The sequence below is a fragment of the Gymnogyps californianus genome, chromosome 1, assembly GCF_018139145.2.
Source record: "Gymnogyps californianus isolate 813 chromosome 1, ASM1813914v2, whole genome shotgun sequence".
NCBI lineage: Eukaryota > Metazoa > Chordata > Aves > Accipitriformes > Cathartidae > Gymnogyps > Gymnogyps californianus.
In genome coordinates this window covers 64,464,905-64,484,722 of record NC_059471.1, presented here as the reverse complement: position 1 = coordinate 64,484,722, position 19,818 = coordinate 64,464,905, and the positions used below count along the sequence as shown (strand labels likewise).

Below are 19,818 nucleotides of genomic sequence, written 5' to 3'. Positions count from 1 at the left end.
GAGCACATTTCTCCCCTTTCTTTGGGAGTGTATGACAGATTCAGCACTTTTCTTTCTGTAGTCTAACGAATATCAGGAGACAGGTGACTACATATTCATGTAGACTGAGAAGGGGCTAGAGCCCAAACAAAAACAGTGAGGGCACAAGCATTAGCTAATAGCTGTCATATGAACATTGCTATGACGGCGATATACCTGTGCTTGTCAAATTTTCCCTGTTGATGTTTCTAAGGACCTCAACAGTTCTGCATCTCAAAACAAATATTCATTAGCATGGTCTTTTCAGAGAACAGTGGATTTATGAAAAAATATGTCTGTGAAGAGCTGAAATTATGTGTAAATTCAGACTGCATCCAACAAACAATTTCAGCTGGAAAAGAAAAGGTGAAAAACATGTTGAAAATATTGACATATTCTATTTCAGTATTTTTAAAGGAAAATGTTTCATTTCAAAAATTAAACCTGAAGGTTATGCTGTAATTTCATTTAACCACTTTTTTTTTCATCATAAAAGTCTGTTTGAAAATTAACCTAAGTTGACAGGAAAGGAAGTAAGAAAGGCCTGAGAGGGGATTTTATTCACATATATGAGAACCAAAACAAGCTACTTAAGGTTGAAGTAAATACTTCTAGCTAATTCAAGATGGGTTTTTTTGTTTACTGTGATAAATCAAAAATCCTCAAAAAGTCAAATCATGACGACGAAATTTTTGCCTAAGACACTTCACAGCAAAATCCATGATTCGGCCAGATCCAGCACACGTTCATGTGGTCAGGGAAAGGGCCAAACCACAGGTGGGAGGACAGACAGTCTTTGCTAATGATCTAATTCTCACAGCCACAGTATAAGCCAGCACTGGGATTTATTTATTTCTTCTCAAAATGAAAATCCTGAGTATACAGAGAACAGCAAAACTGGAAGAAAAGCATTTCCTTATACGCCCTTCTGTTTTGTTCAGATACTGTCTAATAGTTACACTCAGGTGGTGTTTTCTTTTTAAAAACTATATGTTTAGAACACAAAGCCATGAAATGTTTAATACCATTCTGGAAAACTGACTTGTACAGAGTTTAATTACATTTATTATTTAACAAGCGAATGGCAAAACTTATTTTAGGTTCCTCAGAGCACTTCAGATATTAGCAGGCTTTATAGAGATAAGAATAACAGGATTACTAGGGATGTCAATACTATAGAGCAGAATTAAAAACTACAATGAATATGGCTATTACTATCACTTTAGAACTATGCTACAATCTATTACGCTTTCTTAGCAAGTTAATGAAATTCTTTGTCCCACACACAAAGGATCTGCAGTATAATAAAGTTATTAATGAAAATAAGTCAACCTTTTAGAAGGAATAAAAAAAGGATCACTGGCAAAAAGGCAAATGTAATTCACTTATTCAACAATCGTACTATTGTTTTGTAAACAATACAATTTTTTAAAAGGCTTATCACTTCATGCTGTACACAGACCTTTTGTAAAGTATCGGTGCATGTATTTCTCTGAACATCTAAATCAGTTTTTAAAAGCAAAGTTTTGCTTATAATCTGCAATAGGAATGTAACTACAGCAACTAAAAAACACCAAGTGCTATTTCAGGAGTAACAAGTAAGGTTTACAAGCTTTAAAAATTTCTCATGCCAACAGCTGTTGTTTTTCTTTTATTGTGGTTTAATATGGTTTCAGAATTCCCTTGGCTTTAAGACCAATGACTTTTTAAAGTGTAAAACATATCTGAATCTTCTTACCTTATACTGAAGGACAGGCTGATTTGTTAAAAGTTTTGTTTGTTTCACATATTAAAAATTAGGCAATAAGGCACAATGTGGAGGAGTGATTATCTGACGATAACCCCAGCTTCCTGAAATTGCTTTATTGCAAATATAAATATATTTTAGATTGTTCATTGGATATTAAGGGAATTAGCATGCTTATAGAGTTTAATTTTTCCCTTTAGAATATTAAATTCATAAGGCTTTTTTTTTGTCTAAGCTATTTTTTAATGTGCAAGAGAGGACTTCATATACTCAAGAAATACTGTAATTGGCTGGTGCATACTCCACTGGGGAGATTAATTTACAAGCACTGTACAGTTCTGCTAAAACTACTTCTCAACATTTCAAAATGTCAATAGTATATTTTCCCAGCCCTGTAAACACATTTTGATACACAATATAAACTTTAATGGTAGTTTTAAGACACCTCTGGGGGTATGGTTATTTAAGCAATAAGACACAGTAGGGTGTGAATTATGGTATAATAATTCCCTACCAACTGCATTGTTAGGCACAAGGCCAAAGGCCAAGGGACCAATGAACACACCAGGTGTGAATTATGACATCATAAGTCACACTCTGGAGTGTCTTACTGCCATTAGAGAAATATTTAAAACATGTTTTAACACAAATACTTTATTCCTATAGTACTATATTTTAATGGAATATCCTGAAAAATCTTCCCAAGTAAAAAGTTAGCCATTACATAACCTGGAATTAATAACAAAATTGAAAAAAAAAAGTCTCATGTCTTCTGCTGTTTAGTTTGTCATATTGCACTGCGGTAACATGTTTGAAGGAAGAGCCCCAGAAAATATATGTCTTACCCAAGTCTGCAAAAAATAGAACAAAGGCTTTCTGCACAGGGGGGAATAATCTGCTTTGCTCATTGTCTGAAGAATCAGACTGCCTGAATCAGGTTTGTACTGGCTTCTCCTGTGTAACTGTATTGATGAAACTGCTAGAAAATCTACATACCTTTTTTCCACACTTGGTTCATACTGCTGTAATGGGGCACAATACAGACTTTGAAGGAGTAGTAAAAAGGTTCCTTGGAGCCCATTTGAGCTCCTGCAGCTGAGGCTGATCACGGCGCCAACACAACTTTTAGCAAGGACTGCAAATAGTATAATGTGCATTTATACTATTTCCCATCTTAAACTCCATTTTAAACTCCATTTGACAAATGTATTCTCTCCTCTCTGGGCAATCCCGCATTACAAGTGCAGCAATGACAACAGTGTCGTCTGGAGATACACAAGCTCACCTTACAGATAGCCAGCTCAGTGACTGGTAGCAAGCTCACTGCCACAGCAGGGATCTTGGCATGATCTGGCTTCTCAGACAGCTTTTACAGCTTGCCCTAAACTTCCAGGCTGCTGTGGATTGCTTGCCACTAGTCGCCAAGCCAGCTAGTGGGCATTAGAGTCAGCAATATGATAGAGCTTATGAGAGGGCTATTTGCCAGGCCCATTTGAGGAGCGATAAGCCCGAGGGCATGTCTGCCTGTCTCAGTGCAGTGAGGTGTTCAGGATTGCTAAGCTAGCTGGGTAGATGTTGTTATGGCTATGTATAGCGATGCTGTGCCATGTAGGGATAACAACTTGCATCCTGGAAGCAATGTAGTTGCAAGGTCAGGTTAATTAGCTCTCTTGCATCCAGTTCTGAAGCCATTTCATTTCGCTCTCACACAGGGATCTCTGTGTGTCCCTGGTCATCTGAGCGAAAAGACAGAAACCTCAATTCTTCCAGGCAAAGCCTCGTTCTGACATAATTGTTTAGCGGGTGAGAGTTGTTTTCTGCATAACCTCACAGTGGTTAGCTGCCCCTCCTGGATAAAGTCATGATCTATGGCCATTTACATCAGCTGAAGGTAAGATTCAGTCTAGAGTCCCTGCTTCTCCATGAAATAGAAATGGGTAAGCTTACAGAGAGGAATTCTGTGAAGCTAACAGTAGTAACAAGGTAAAATTCTGAGCTAACCTGGTGTCTCCCCTTCCTTGTCCACTCAAAATGTCTATTTTAATCTCCAGCAAGAGAAGGTGCTTAATTCTGCCTACAGCTTGATGATACTCAGGGGAACAACTTGAGTTTTGCTGCTTCCCTGTAAAAACAAGCAAGCATGTGATTGCTTTTTGCCATTCAGCCTGCTTGAAGCTTCTGTCAAACATGATGGAAAAACCTACATCTCTAAGCAGGTTTTTTTCCTTTCCCAACAACTTCCAACCAAGGGTGAGCTCACTTTTTAAACCTAGCTTACATTTGAAAAAATTAGTTTTACATCCACTTGCAAAACTACAAGCACTTTTTCCTGGATCCCAATAGGAATGGGGCAAACAGCCAAGAAAAGTGTTTCACGCTGGCTCTACATACTCCAACAACTTAAAATAAGGGGCCTCTGACAAAATACCTGTGTATATATATAAATTACACCTTTTAGTGGCAAAGCAGTATTTCAAAGACTGCTGAGCAGTAGCTAACAAGTTTCCAGCAGCATGTTTTTCATAAATTAACATTACTGCTCAGAACTCATGTTCGCCAACTAGAATGCTCCAATTTCTGAAACCATTTCATTAAATGAAATCTGAGGTATAAATGCATCACTGTACCACCATAAGGACATAATCCTTTGATATACCCATCTCCATAAAGCCTTCTGGCTTGTAACAGTAAATCACAGCCCTATTTTCATACCTCATTACCATTATGTATCTTTCTACTGACACCTGACCTTACGCATAATCAGGTATGAATTTCAAACCATACTTACAATCTAAATGAGTGCCTCATTATTTTACATAACCCAGAATGAAATAAGATTTGAGATGTAACTGCAGAATTGACAGTTCACACATTCAGAAACACAGGTCCACCGAAAAGCAGTCATGCTCTCTAATTCATGGCTGTGAACAGCATCAAATCACATCTGCATATAGGAGCTTTGCAAGAATTTCAGGATTGGATTTTAGAAAGGATATTGCCAGTTGTGAAAAAACAACACAGTGTTGAAACTGGTATGTTGTTAAAGATAAACTATGAAAGAAAAATGCGAGTACTGAATTTATTACCTGTATTTTGAAGAAAGAACGACAGCACCAATTGCATAAAGTTATAAAACACCAGTAATAAACATGTAAATAATCTTCAGGTTTGCAACGCCAATAGAACACAGACATCTACAAAGAAATATATATATGTATACATGTAATATAATAAAACCATTCATTAGGGAACAAGAAACATCATATTTTTGTACTATATAAAACAGCTGTACAGTGTGCACACAGACTTTCCTGATCTCTCTAAAATGCCTGTCAGTCACTTCTCCCCATCATCATTTGCTTAACATAGTTTCTTCACTGTCCATGGGAGAACTCTAAGTGACTGTCTTGTACTTTTAAACTAAGTACTTATAGTGCAGTTTGTCTCCATATATATATACACACATACATATATACACTCACAGATGCACACATATATGTATGTGTGTATATATATGAAAAGAACAAACACACACATGTACACGCACACACGACAGATCTAAATAGCTCCTCCATCCTGTGCTCTTGAATGAGTGCTTATAAAAAATCCCTGCACGCTTTGTGAAGGGAAGAAAACTTGCTGATTGTGCAGATGGAAGTCATTAGATGGTTTCATTCCTAACAGTCTGCAAACACACACATCTGAATCACATGGTGGTATCCCATATGCCCGAAGAGAGTCTGTTGCAGGAGGTATCTTCCACCTTCTTCAGCAGCGTTGGCTTTTTACAAGGGGGTGGAGGTGGGGCTGTGATTCTTTGCTCAGTGTTGTGCAAGATTTGCTGCCAGTCTTCTCTCTCTTCACACAGCTTTCTCCTCCAATCTAGAAGCTCTTGCAGAGCCACACTCTCATTCTCTGAAAGTCTAAGCTGATGAATAACCTGTTAGTGAGAAGGAAATAATAATAATAAAAAAGGTGGATAAAGTTAATTCTCCTGGCAGTGTAAAAATGCAATGTCCATGTTGAATGATACGTCACACAGGATCCTCTGCCTCTTTTGTCACAGATGTAAACCTGTGGGCAGGGCAGATTCAGATCCCATTTTCTTATCTCCTTTGTGAAGAGCTCAGTGTATAAACAATAATGACTTTCAGCAAAATAACCTTCCCTTGAACTCATGAGAGGTGTTTTATACTGCCAAGCCCCGTGCGAGCAGGGAACCACCTTCTGCTCTCCATCCATTATTTGAAAAGGGCACCATGGAGCATTATAAGCTTATCCACACATTCTAGTAGGATGATGAGCAGAAATCCTGAGACTGTTACAGTGTGCCCTGGCTTAGCCATGTTAGATGGTGAGTGGCTGTGAGTGCTCCCATTCTAATATTTACAGTTAAAGAAATAAATAGATGCATGTGGGTAAGCACTCAAGTTCTACACTTTTGCTGCAGGAAAGCTGCTCTCATTTGTACTACAGCTGAAAGAAAACAGATCAAACAACCCTGTTAATAATTTGAAGCAACCTTGTCCTCCAAAAGGGTTTAAAACTTTGTGCTTAACTCGCTGCCCCCACTCCCCACTTATCATTCTTTACACTGAAAATAAAGAAAATTAATGATTTAATATTGCCTTATTTCAATCTCATGTCTGAAAGTCACAGAACTGAAATTGTATGAAGCAGGTGCCAAAAATGAAACAAATGGAAAAACTCCCCTATGTCAGCAAAGGGTACATGAACACAATCCTCTGAAACACACAAAACAGAGTGCCTACAGTGATGAGTAGTCCATATTTCTAACAACTTGGTCTTAAAACTGTTGTCATATAATACTGTTATACTCACAAAATACTCCTTTACACAGAGAAAATAGCAGCTGCAGGAGTAGCAAGGTTTTGCCCCTAAAAGTAAATACCCAAATAGCCATAACCAAGAAACTATAACCTGTTTTGCTGCTTAGAATTAGTAATGCTACTTGTCACAGATAGGTGTTATCCTTAGAACCAGGGGCTGGCCCTTGTCTTCCTCCAGAGAACACACTAACAACTTAAAATGTGGTTTTAGTTGACTTGAAACTATTTATAAATTCATCTTGAAGTAGCCAAACAGTTCTGTACTAGATTCATAATCCACCTAGAAGAAACTGTTCCCTCCCATTTAACTTTTCTGTTCCAATGATTATTTATTTTGTTCAAGTCAGTTTGAAGCCCTCATGACAGCACAAGTCCACAAAGCTATGAAGTCCATCTCACCATTCTTTAAGACCTACTTAGCACCTATGCAGTACAGCAGCACCTAGAGCAGGTACTGAGAGCTATTCGCTTGGGCATATTCTGTAGCAGAAGGGGCCTATCTAGGGAATATGAACCAACCCCCCATAACAGCTAATGGCCCATGGCCCTTACCCTGCTACCTTCCTTCTTAAGGACCCCACAGGGGCACCTATAAGAGGCACCTATGACATGACTAAAATGCCCATACTTCACCTCACACAACAGGCTCACATGAGAAGTATGGCTATGCTTGTCAAGACTGCATTTCTACTCCTTGTCATAATGAGAGATGGCTGCATGTTAGTTACCATGATAAAGGAATTGCTGTACAGTGCCCTTAAATGCTCATGAGACACTACGCATGTGGTCGGTTCCAGCTGCAAGGAGGGCTGAGTGACATGACGGGCATTTTTGTCACTGATGGGCAATGAACTTCCTGGTGTACAAGACTTTGCTATTGCCTGTGGCTCCTGCTGTTCCTTCATGGAGTAGCAGCTACCTGGGTACAGAGGTTTACACAGGTTTTACACTGCTGCTTCAAATGTGTCCTGTGCAAGTCAGACCTTTCACACGTGCTGTCAGAGAAGGAATGAGCCCTTACATGGAGACGCCTGAAGATTGATGGGGAATCTGCTTAATTTCTGGTTGGTTGATACTTCACAAAGAAATGCATTAGCCTATATAATGTCTTAATAAAAGGTATTATAATTTCAAGTGCAGTTGTAAATTCTGCATTTTTAAGAAAAAAGAAGAAAAATGGAAAGTGTTTGAAAGACTTCATTAAAGTATATTTTGGTGCCATCCCAATTGCATACCACTATGAAATCAAAAACCTCTTTGTTTTTATGTTCACACAAAATGCAACAGGGCATTTCAGCGACTCAAAGGAAAATGAAATGTTCCACAGATATTGTTAGAGGGATATCAAAGACTTCCTGTGTACCAAAACACATTACCTCCCCCCCCCCCCCCGCCCCGTGTGGGTAGTGGGTAGGAAAGATTAGAAGATAAATGAAAAGTTTGTAATTGGATACAATTTATCAAGAAAGACAGGTCAGGTAGTTTTGTCTATAGAACAGGTGTACAGTTTGGGAGGCACTGCGGCTTACTGTGGCCAATTTCTATAGATTTTTGTGGGTTTAAATTATGGGCATAACCCAGTTTGGAAAACAGGTAGATTGGAATCCAGTCTTCCCAATTTAGACACCTTATTTGCATCTAAATTTTAGGCATTTCATGAACCTGTATTAGGTATGCTTCTCAGAGAGGTGCTGGAACGTACAAAAAGCAAGCTGTGTTAGACTGTCATTGCAAGAGTTTCCCATGAAAGAGTTTCAGAGATAAATAATCAAAGATGTGCCTGAATACTGGTAGATAAATATAGGAAAACAGATATTTCAAAACCATGTTCTTGGATGTGCTCAGGTGACAGAAGTTTGACAGCATCACTCTAATGAAGTACAGAGGAATTTTCATTTGTGAAAGATGGACAAAGTATTTGAATCGAGACAGCGCCACTGCTATTCTAAGAAACATAAAGGCACACAGGTGCAGGGTGAAAAGCGAGTACATTTTGCCTGGGCAAGGCAATTGACAAATGCATCCTATTTATAGCTTATAGGCACTGAAGAAGCTTTTTTATACCGACCCTGCTAATGCAAGCTGTAAATTAATGTTGGGTCAGCAGTTTCACTATAGAGCTCATTTTCCAGTGTATAGTGGACAAATGTTGGTCCAGTCCACAAATAAGTGTGGACTGGACACTAATACATCTTTTATTGTATTTTTTAAACAAGGATGGAAAAATATCTCAAATCTTTATTCATTACGAGATTGATCTGGTAAGTAAGCTGGAAAAAGTTTGTATTTCAACCTGGATGAAGGACATGTGATGGAAACGCAGTGGAAATGAAATGGGGAAAAATGCACAAGAAATGGCAGAGGTTTAAAAGAATCAATTAATTTAATTAGATCTATTTGAATGATATCTTTTCTCTTTTCCATTCATGATTAGACCTGTGACAAGCTAAAGATTTATTACACATATTCATTATGGAAAAGATTTGCTGAATAATTTTACATGAAGCACAATGTAAAACAGCAAGCTATGTTTCTTCATTATTATTCTATATCCCAAACAGGTATTTTGTGAAGGGTGAATGAGGTATGTAGGAAATAATTACTTTAAGACTACTGGTCTTTTCAATGAACACTGAACAAACAACTTCAGCCACTAAGGGGTAGAGATGTTACCACCTGTAGACCAGGATTTTCCTACTCAAAGTCAATGGTCAATCAGACATGGGCAACATAGCATTTGGGCTAGACCCACAAAAACATACAGCATTTGAATACCTAGCATTTAACAGCCCTGCCATCTGGTGGAAACACCATCTCTGTGTTTGGTATCCAGAGTCCTTGCTGAACAAACAAGAAACACTGAAGTGTCAAAGACAGCGACGCACAAGAGAAGAGCATGTGGAGTTACCGAAGCTATTCATTGGAAACTGCGATGGATTGAAGCAGTTAAACAGGATCCATATTTTCCACTGCAAAATATGGCAAGATGAACAAATTAAATTTGTAATGAGCAGCCCAGGGAAGAGATCCCAGGGTTCGTTCCTCCCAGCTCACAGCCCAAACTATCAGACTGCAGAAGCAAGTGCTGTCCTCCTGGCACAAGGGATTTTGGTTGGTGACAGAGCACCAATGGCTCGGTTCCACCAGGACATGCATGGAAGGACTTTCACCATTATCTAGTGCTTAGAGCATATTGGGAAAACAAAACATGTGGATTTGACTTCTCTCAGATTAAGGAAGAGACTGAGTTCCCTCATGCTGAGAGGACAGTGCAACTACAAGAGGTGGACTCCAAGTGCAAGGAAGAAGGACTTTGTTTCCTGTGCTTTGTGCTGTCCATGTGTGATAAGTATGCTAAAGTAAATCCTTCAGAGTGAGTCCCTTGTGGGTTTAGTACACAAGAGACAGTGGAGACAGAGCACTTTGGTTGTATGCTGGCAACCATGAAAATCTTAGAGCACGATTTTACCTACTGAGTTATACACATTTAAGTATTGCATAGTCATTGGAGAATGAGCCCCTGAATTGCCTTCTGGATTTAGGCTTCTAAATTCTACCTAAATTTCACCTTATGGCCTAAAGCAGACATACTGGATTTCAACTTTGTCTTGGAATCAAGATGAGTTGCTGTAAGATAAGTTAATAAATTGTTTCAATTGTAGTCTTATTTCTCAGGCTAGTTAAAAAATTCAGTGAGTTTTTAATTATGGAAAGTTGAAGGTTTCACATTTTTAAATCATTTGTGACAAGAGGTATGCCAGATAAAGAGATTAACAGGTTCATTTAAAATCAACTTTAATTTGAGTTATTTAGAGATTTGGCTCTAGAATCTCAGGAAACTCATTCTGCATTAAAAGATCAAACGCTATAACTTTACAGAGGATATTTTGTAACATTCAGAAGTAACAAAGACCTTATATTGTCTATTTGCGTGTCAAAGGCAACACAGTCTTAATCATCACACTATGGCTAAAGAACTCATTAAACTGTCTGCCAAACAGAGATTTATTAATTTGCATTAGTAGATTCTTTTGAGTATTTCACCTCATTTTGCTCTCTCCTTGACCAAATGCAGAGTTTACTTTTTCCAAAATATGTGTATTGTACTCTAGTAATTTTTTTGGTCATTTGTGATTGCATTGATTTTTCTACTACTATTCACCAGAAAATGAAAAGAAGTATTTAATTACATTCTTGGATGTTAAAACATGCAAATAATTTTCTTTGCACAAAATGTAGCTCTGCATGTTGTATTACAGTCCTGTTTTTAGTTGTTTCCGTAAGTTTTAGTAAAATTCCTGAATATAGACATATAAGCACAACAGAAAACAGATTTTTAAATCACAACACAATTTAAGGACATACATAGCATATAAACCTGTGCTCCTGAGACATTTACGAGGTAGCTAGTCCATATTTTCCCTTCAGAGAAATATTGCCAATTATTTTCTTTAATAGATTTGTCAATGTTTGTGCTTTAAAGTAACTGTCAGTAGATGCTCACAATTAATTATTACAGTATTATTATGTTTCTTTTCCATTAGTGTTTTAAGTTGTTAGTGAAGTTGAGGTCCCACCATGGAATCCATGGGGAGACTGAGTCTAGAACAGAAATGATTTTACCTTTCTAAAATTTGATCAGGATCTAAAGTGAATTATGCAATAAATGTAAAATGTTGATGATAAACTATCGTAATTGTCTTAGAAATGGAACTGCCTTGACAAACCCCATGTTTTTAATCTTTTCCAGTTTGTAGGCTGCCTAAAACTGTAAGCAGAATAAATTTCAGCTAATAGGTGACTCACAGTTATCTTCATTAGAGCCCTCAAAAGCAGTTCACAAACCCCAGTGGGTCTCCTGCGGATCATCAGTTTTAAAGACAGGAGTGATCAGGATGTTCTCACCTCTCATTTCAAAATTAAAGACACAATTTCATTCAGTAATTTTTTGGAAAATAAATTCTTAACTGTATGCGATTATTAGCAAGACCAACGCATTTTGATTCAACCTGTGAGAGGCATGCATCTCTCTCACAAAAATGTTTCTAACTTGTTTTAATGGCTTCATGTTTCTCTGTTTTCTTTTTGCATCTGATAAGCCCCTACACTGACTGCTTCCAAACACGCATGTCACATCTTTTTTCCAAACTACAGGACAGGCACACTGCAACCTCTCAAAAAATCCTGACCCTTCAGGCTCAAACAGATATGTTTGGTTTTTTCTATGTTACAAAAGAGTATAAATCAGGAAAGGATTGCTTTTCCCCAATTCTTGAATCAAGACAAAAAAATCTGTCAGCCTACATGTTATTTACCAATACAATACTCATTTAAAGATACAAGGGGAAAACACATAGTAAACCAAGGGTGTGTTAAGAAGCCTAGGCAAGCATTCAACATAAATCAAATCAATATGTAAATTTGTGTTTGATTGGGAAACCTGCATTGGCCACGTAAGACCCCAGCAGGGAGTAGAGAGCAGCTATGATAAATGAGTTTACATGCTTCTAAATTCCAATTAAAAATCTTCAAATACAAATGCACCACTGGGATCCAAGCTGATTCATGTGATTGTCTTGTGAATGCTGGGACATGCGTTTTTTTGCAAATGCAGACCCACTGGACATAATAACTTGATATTTGATATGCAACAATAAAGTAATTTTAGTTAATCATTCTTTTAAACTGATGATGATTTTTGTGTTGGAGCAACCTTACAATCTCCAAAAATAGAACTCTCCAAACGGATAGCAAATGGGTTTATTGGAAAGGAGAAAATGGCAAAGATGACAGGTGCTCTGTCTGGTGCAAATCTGGAATTGCTCTGGAGGAGGTATGCCAGCTTAAATAGAGTTAAACATGAGATCCATAACTGATATATATATTGCATTTGCTTTGTTCTAAGCAAGAAAATATTCTTCCCTCTCAGTTAAAATTTCTTATTACATCAAAAGAATAAACTACCTTTAGAACAGATGTTGTATAGATGACATACCAAAGGAAGTTATAACTTTGCTGATATTTAAAAATTGGGGGTAATCTTAAAAGTAACTTTGTATTTAAAATAAAACTAAAAAGGGACTACATTTCTGAACAAAATTGGATCACTGCAAGAGTCAGGAAGAAATGCTTTCACTTCTGACAAGCATTTTTCAGCTATCTGGATTTTTTGAGGGACAGATTTAATTTTCTTCCAAACATCAGTCATGGGGCGATGCTGGAAGCAGGATATTCTGGTGTCAGAGACCATGCAGGCACAGGCGTCTTTGATTACCCAGTCCAGCCCTCTGCTATCACACGGCATTTGGAAAACTCTCAAGCTTCATCCTAAAAAAATGAATTCCACTGTTTGCCTTGGTTTGGCTTTCTGAAAGGCTTTTCCAGAAAAATTCATAAAAGAAAAGTTCACTAAGGATTACTAGCTACAAAATGAACTCTGCCTCCAGAGGTCCTTCCTCACGGACCGCTGGAAACTGAGAGATCACACCGGCAAAAGAGGCCCCCTGCACCTCTCTCTTTTCCCTAGGCAGCAGTGCCTTCTCGTTTTTGTCAGAGGGAGACTCCTGGGCCACACACACACCTTTGGTGTGCCTCAGACAGAAGATTTTATATTCTTCATCTGACCGCAATTCTATTTCTGGTGTAAGTTGTCTGATTTTTTCTCATACTCTTGGGGTTTTCTGGTTTGGCTTTTTTTTTTTTTTTTTTTTTTTTAGGGGGGGATGTTTGGGTGATTTTTTTTATTTGTTGCAGGAATACATTTTAGTTCCAAAAGCAGGGCTTGGTCTTCCGTACTTTTGTACCTTTCCCTCAGTGAAGTAGTAACATGCCTGGGACCACAATATTCTCAGTTAATTAGGTTACTACAGCTTGGAGGTATTTCAGCAATCCAACAAAGATATTATATCTTTGCAAAATAAAATCAGGACACAAATCCTGAGTATAGCTGTAATGTGTAATCTGGCAGAAAATACTAGAACAAGGTAGGCAATGTTCAATAATATATGACAGCACACATGTCAGGCACTCTGATTACCTGAGCTGGGAATACAGTTTGACAAGCCTATACATTCAAAACAGGGGTGTATTTTATTTACTTATTTGGATCTTGTGGATTTCAATTATTTATTTATTATTATTTGTTTTGGCTGCGTTTCTTTCAACTCTAGATTTCTGATATCAACTACAAAATGACATCGTCCCAGAGTGCCTAAACCATCAACGAATATTGAAATATACTGTTTTTCTCTCTAAGGTAATATTTCTATTTCCAGATAAACTGACTACACAATGCTCTTTAAAACCTTCAGAGCATCCTCCTAATTCGCCTCTGACACCTGAGAAAAAGATTATGTTCAAGGACAGCAACTGTGCCTTTCTCAAGATGAGTTCTGAAAACAAATCATTTATCATAGAGGTCTTCAGAACAGCTGACCTAACAATGCTGATACCACTTTGTACATAATCTAAAAAGAAATATCTGAAAAACTGAATCATGTTGCTACTTAATTGATCACTGCTGCTTTGTGATATTAATGGAGATATTTTACTTCATCAGTTAGAGACTAGGTTTGCCACAATGCTTTCAAAGCAATTACAAAACCAATCATCAACGCATATTTGCTAATGTTGTGTATCATCCTTTCTTGTATAAAAATACTACACTTCTGGTCAAACAACATTAGAGGCAAACACTACTTAATTTATGGTCTGTTAGCAATCTAAGTCTCTGCTGATCTACATGTATGCGGCAGTGTGTGACAGCAAGAGCATGAAGGGCGGAGGGACCAATTAATTCTCTCTCACACCAGGCACTTATGACTGAAGTCCCTCTCCACAGGTGCTGTCAGTGGGGTAGTGGATCACACTCCCATTGAACTCAAATTTGAAGTGGCCTTTTAAGGTGACCCATTGGCCATTGTGGTAGCCCAAGGGGAATAACTACACACTTTAGCCAAACACCTGAGCTTAGGGAGGGCACGGGGATGCTCAGGAGGTTTTGTTCCCTTCTTCTCAACAATCACAGCCTTCTGCCAGAGGAAAATGCAATGAGGATGAAGCAGCGGAGACAGAAAAGGGGCCTCAAATGTGTAGGGAGCTGACTGTGGCATCTACTGGTTCAAAGAGGAGAATCTGCGCTTTCCCTTTTGGAGGTCACAGCAGTCAGATCTAGGACATACTTGCTGAGGAGAGGGGCATCAGTCCTCCAAAAGCCCTTGATACAGAAACACAGGATATTGTACCTACTGATGAATTTCCACTGTGCGTTACCTCATACCATTTAATCTATAAGGCACATAATTTTGACTGTAAGTCTTCTAAAAATAAAGCCGCACTGTGTTATAAGACCTGATTTTTGTCTGTATGTGACATTACAAAGAGAATTCTTTGACATTACTGTCAAAACAATAAACAAAACACAATTCAGGGGGTTATAGTGATTCAGATCAATGATAAATCTATAACATTCTATGTCCTCTCTTGGATGTTATGTGTTTACAAAGGCGTTAGTGATTTTTTTATTACACCAGACTTGTTTGATTGCCACGTTTTGCTTCAAAGATGATCAAAGATTACTTCCAGCTAATGGGCAAACACGACACACATTAATAATGAATGTTAGAGCCCAGTGTTTAGAACTGTGACAATAGGTGGGGGGTAGCAACACATTACATTCTTGACTATTCATTTTTTTAACTTTTGAACAGTCAACAAAAGAAGTGATTGGCAACAAATATTAAATCAAGTAGGAACAAAGAAGGCCCTTGAAATTATAATGAATATGCAGCTCTTTCTGAGGGAAGAGACTGCTGAAAGCAATGAGATTTCATGAAATAAGAGCTATGGCTTAAGCTATAATGAAACAATAAATACATTCTTCACGAATATGAAAAGATATTTCCAATTTTTCATTGTCAGATGTTGGCTCCTATATTACTGCAATCTGCCAACCTGCAGTACGGGTTTAAACAAAATAGAAGAGATAAGACTGCAGATTTTTTAATATAACAATATGTGAAAAAATAACAATCATTTTTTATCTTACCTCTTTGAGCATGTGACAGATAAAACATGTTTCAGAAGTGGGTAACCAAAATCTTACACCAGGGTGTATTGTATGTCTGATATTACTTAACCTACTAGGATGGCAAGCTGCTTGCTTATTTGTGTCTTGTTCTGGGAGTATTTCCACAGGACGCTGAATGCATGTGACATCATCTGATTACAAATAAGCCAACATTCAGCCATTAGAAAGCTAAACTGCACAAAGAGGTTTTGCACCTTTTAATGGGAAATTTTCTACCTTTCTTCTCAGATGGCTGAATCTTCAGGAGACTATGGTTGCAAACTAACTTGCATAGAAAGCAATCCTATAAATGTAGGTGGATTATGACAATTAATTTTATTTCATGGAACATAAAAGATCACATTTATATGTATATGAAGATGAATATTATATCTGGAACATCACATAGACTTTCTACTTTTTTACTCCTTAATCCCTCTCTCTTTTTACTCCACCACCCTGAGCTCTGCCCTTGGTTCTTTCCCTCCTGTTTTTCTTACCTTCCTTTTAGTTGTTTTTCTCACTTCTCTGTTTTTTTTTTCTTCTCGCTGGCTCTTCCTTCTTTCCTCTCTCTAAATCCCCTATTCCATTTTATTATTCACCTTCTCTCTCAGTCATTTTATTCTTCCTCCAACCTTACTTCTCTGAATCATCCTTTATCTGGTGCCTGTTCTACTCCCCACTCCCGCCCCACACACACACTTATTATCACTCTAGTCTTTAATCTGCCCCTCACTTCCCATCTGTTCATTACCTCCAGGTTGTCCATCTCATCCTGTTACAGACAGACCATGTTGTTTCTTGCTGCCCACATAAGAAACAAGAAGTCTTTTAGCTGGCCTGCTTTTCTTCATTCCACTGTATCTTTCTCACACCACATCCCACTTCGTAGTGAATGTTAATAACAACTTTAAAATATTTTTACCAAAAATAAAAAAATACAGTCCTGGATCTGTGAAAAAGAATACGACAGGGCCGCTTAGCTTTTGTGTGAGGTGCCAAAGATACAGTCTTGCTTTTGTTGACTCTATTTCGTCTTGCTGCTGTTGCTGACATTCCAAAGAACTTACATATTTCAACAGTCTTTATGCTCTATCTTTTAAATATACACACTCATAGGAGCTATCAAGAACAGAGGAAGCAATAAATACAGTCTGGAGAAGAGAGCCCATTGGACTGGCTAAGGAACTGAGAAATGCTTTGTGTAAAAGAAAAAGAGCACAGAGGTAATATTTTATAAAGCTTTTTTATTTTAGAGAAGGTTTTGGGTTTTAGACCCTGCTAAGGAATTTCAACATTTGTGAGGTCTCCAGTATGCTTTGGGATCACTTCCTGGAGTGTGACTGAATAGAAATGACTCTTAGTCATAACAAAATTTTCTATCTAAGCAAGGTTATGGCACAAATGACCAGAAGAAACATCTCTTCCATTTTGGTGGTTTCTTTACCTCTGGAAGGAAATTATGGGATAAGAATTCAAGACTACAGATACAGGCATATTTGGAAGTCCCAAACTGTTTAAACAAGTCACTGAAGCAATTTGAAACAATAAGCATTTAAATAATTTTAAATCAGTATTTTAAATCAAGTTTGGAAAAGGAAGTTTCCTAGTTTTCTGCTGTTCAGGGAGCAAGAGGCACAGCACAGCTAACAAAAGGTTTTCTGTAGAAGCTGACTTAGATGCAGTCCTTGCAGCTGATATATGTGGGCTTAGTCGCTAAGACCAAAGTAGGTTTTCTTTGTAAGGGTAGATTAGGATATTGTTTTTTGCAGTATCATTTTATTGTAGATTTCTAGTTTACATTTTGAAGATTTCCTTGACTAGAATGTTTTGGTTTACAAGGAAAGCACAAAATACATGGAAGTTAGTGTGCTGGGTTGGTGAAAAGAATATGTGTGGCTCTTTGCTAACAAATAGTTCTTAAAGATCTACTATCCAAACAAACTAAGGCACATGAAACTTCTTGATAACTGGTTTGACCCCCAAATTCATGGTTCAGTTTTCATCTTCACTGAGGATGAAGAGGATGCTACAGTGTTGTATCAGATGTTAGGTTCTTTATGTTTTTATGTGGTACTTACTTGCAACCTATAGATATAATCACTTGGAAATCTACAACTATACAGCCACAGAACAATATGAAGGAAAAGGTGTAAGTTTAAAAAACCCCGTACTTTGTTGTTCTTTTAACATGCAAGACTTTCATTTCTTTTGATGTAAGTTCTTTTATTTCTGATGAGACAATAATCAAACTTTATTTTTAACATTCTTCCCCTTTTTTCTAGCAGAAGAAAGCAGAATTTTATTCCATTCCTTTCAAATGAGAAATAGTTTGTTAGTATTTTAACAATTTTTTTCAATTTTTGTCCTTTTTCATTCTGATAAAAATTGACCTTTAAGTAACCACTGCCCCAGAAAAGTCGCATTTATGGCCAACGGTGAACTTTTTTTTATGTTTGTTTTCAGCAGACTTGACTTTAGAGATGATCAGTTAAGTTGCTGAGTTCACATCTGCGTGATATTTTATACTTGGTAATTGCTTCCAAAAGTGTTAAAAGATTGATCCTTATGATGCATGTCGACAGATATTGAGCTGAAGAATTTGCTCTCTGAAGTGTGTAGGTTTGCGGTGTGCAGGGAGTATCAGGCAGTGATGCAGGTAATTATCACCTGATGTGACAACATGATGGTACTGTAAGCCACAATGCCTAAACTTTAGTTGGATGTATATGAGCCTTGAGATCCTGTGACAAAAATGAAATTAACTCCTGTCACTTCAGTAAGGAACTGGCAGGGAGATATTAAAAAAACCCATAAATATTAGAAGTCCCTGAAAGCTAATGAACCAGTTTCCTTTAGCTGAAATGACAGAGTGTCTGCCAAGAAATCCAAGGACCCAGTCTATGTTTCTCTCTCTAAAGCAATTAGTCAATCAGTACCTTCACAGATCTGTGAAACAATCTGTCTTATTTCATACGTCTGTGCAGGAATTACTTTAAAGTGATAAGGTTACTGCAGTGAAGCCTGGCAAAGACTTTTACAATAGGGTTGTACGCTGTTAGAGTCACCAGCAGCATGCTAAGAAATGTCAACTGTAATTAAAACCAATCATTTTCAAATACATGCCATGCTTTGGAAATGGTGAAGAATGCTTTTTTGCTTTTTACAGTAAGAATTTTCAGCCCTGCGAGCACAGACTTTTTTTAAGATTTTTTTTTCTCTTTTTGTGGGAGGAAGATTTTTTTCTTTTGGCAACATCATTTTGGAAGATGTTTATTCATTAAGGCAATTGTATCAAAAATCACAGAACTGCAGGTTTCTTCTCTAAACTTGTCACAGTTCTTATTGAGCTTGCATTTAAGGATTGTCCCTGCATGTAATTCTGAGTACACGGCATGGAATCTATTTTAAAGATTTGTGAAACACTTTGGCAAAACTTCTATTTACTGAAAAGTGACATTTCAAAGTACTGAACTGAAATTGTGTTCAGCTTTGGCAAGTAGTTTTGGAAAAATAAAAAATACAAGTTTGTAAATGGTTAAAGACTTGCTTCTAAAATAAAGCATTTAAATGTTGCAGACTAATTTCACATAAGGATATAGTTTCCATCTGCAAAGATAAGAAGAAGATAATGGCTCCCCTATACCCAGTTCTTTTAACTCTCCGTGTACTGCACTGATGTAGTAATTTAAACATGATCCTCCTTGATCCCAGGCAAGCATTTTAGCAACAGAGGTGTAAGACGCTCCAGGACAAAAGTGTCGCACTGTGTGAGGTTTATAACTGTGGTTATGCCTGTGCTTTGAACAGTGGGACAGAAAAATAAAAAGTGAAGACTTTTGTACGAGTTTGCTTACATATTTAGTCAGTTAAAACCTGTTGTTTTTCAAAGTTATGTTAAGACCGAATATGATGTTGAAGGTTGAATACCACTCCTGTTGGAGTCAATGGCCAAACATTCATTCACTTGTTTAGGGCCAGTATTTTGTTGTAATGAAATGTCAGCTGTCCCCAAAGACAAAAGTAGCTTTTAAATGTGATAAAGCACTTCTCTTACCTTCTAGTAAAATAGTTTGGAAACTGCACCACTGGTTAATGAGAGGTTTCTGTTGAGGAAATTCCTCTCAGTTCCAACA

At 37.5% G+C, this 19,818-nt stretch overlaps 1 protein-coding gene across 1 annotated transcript in view; it reads right to left on the bottom strand.

The window, feature by feature from the left end:
- Positions 1-5,311: 5,311 nt before the first annotated feature.
- MYO16 (myosin XVI) overlaps positions 5,312-19,818 on the bottom strand; it is a 297,557-nt gene continuing 283,050 nt past the window's right edge. Inside the window, exon 34 of the mRNA XM_050904272.1 lies at positions 5,312-5,705. Within this exon, the coding sequence (XP_050760229.1) occupies positions 5,472-5,705 (234 nt within the window). The 3' untranslated portion in view covers positions 5,312-5,471. The remainder of the gene's footprint in view (positions 5,706-19,818) is intronic.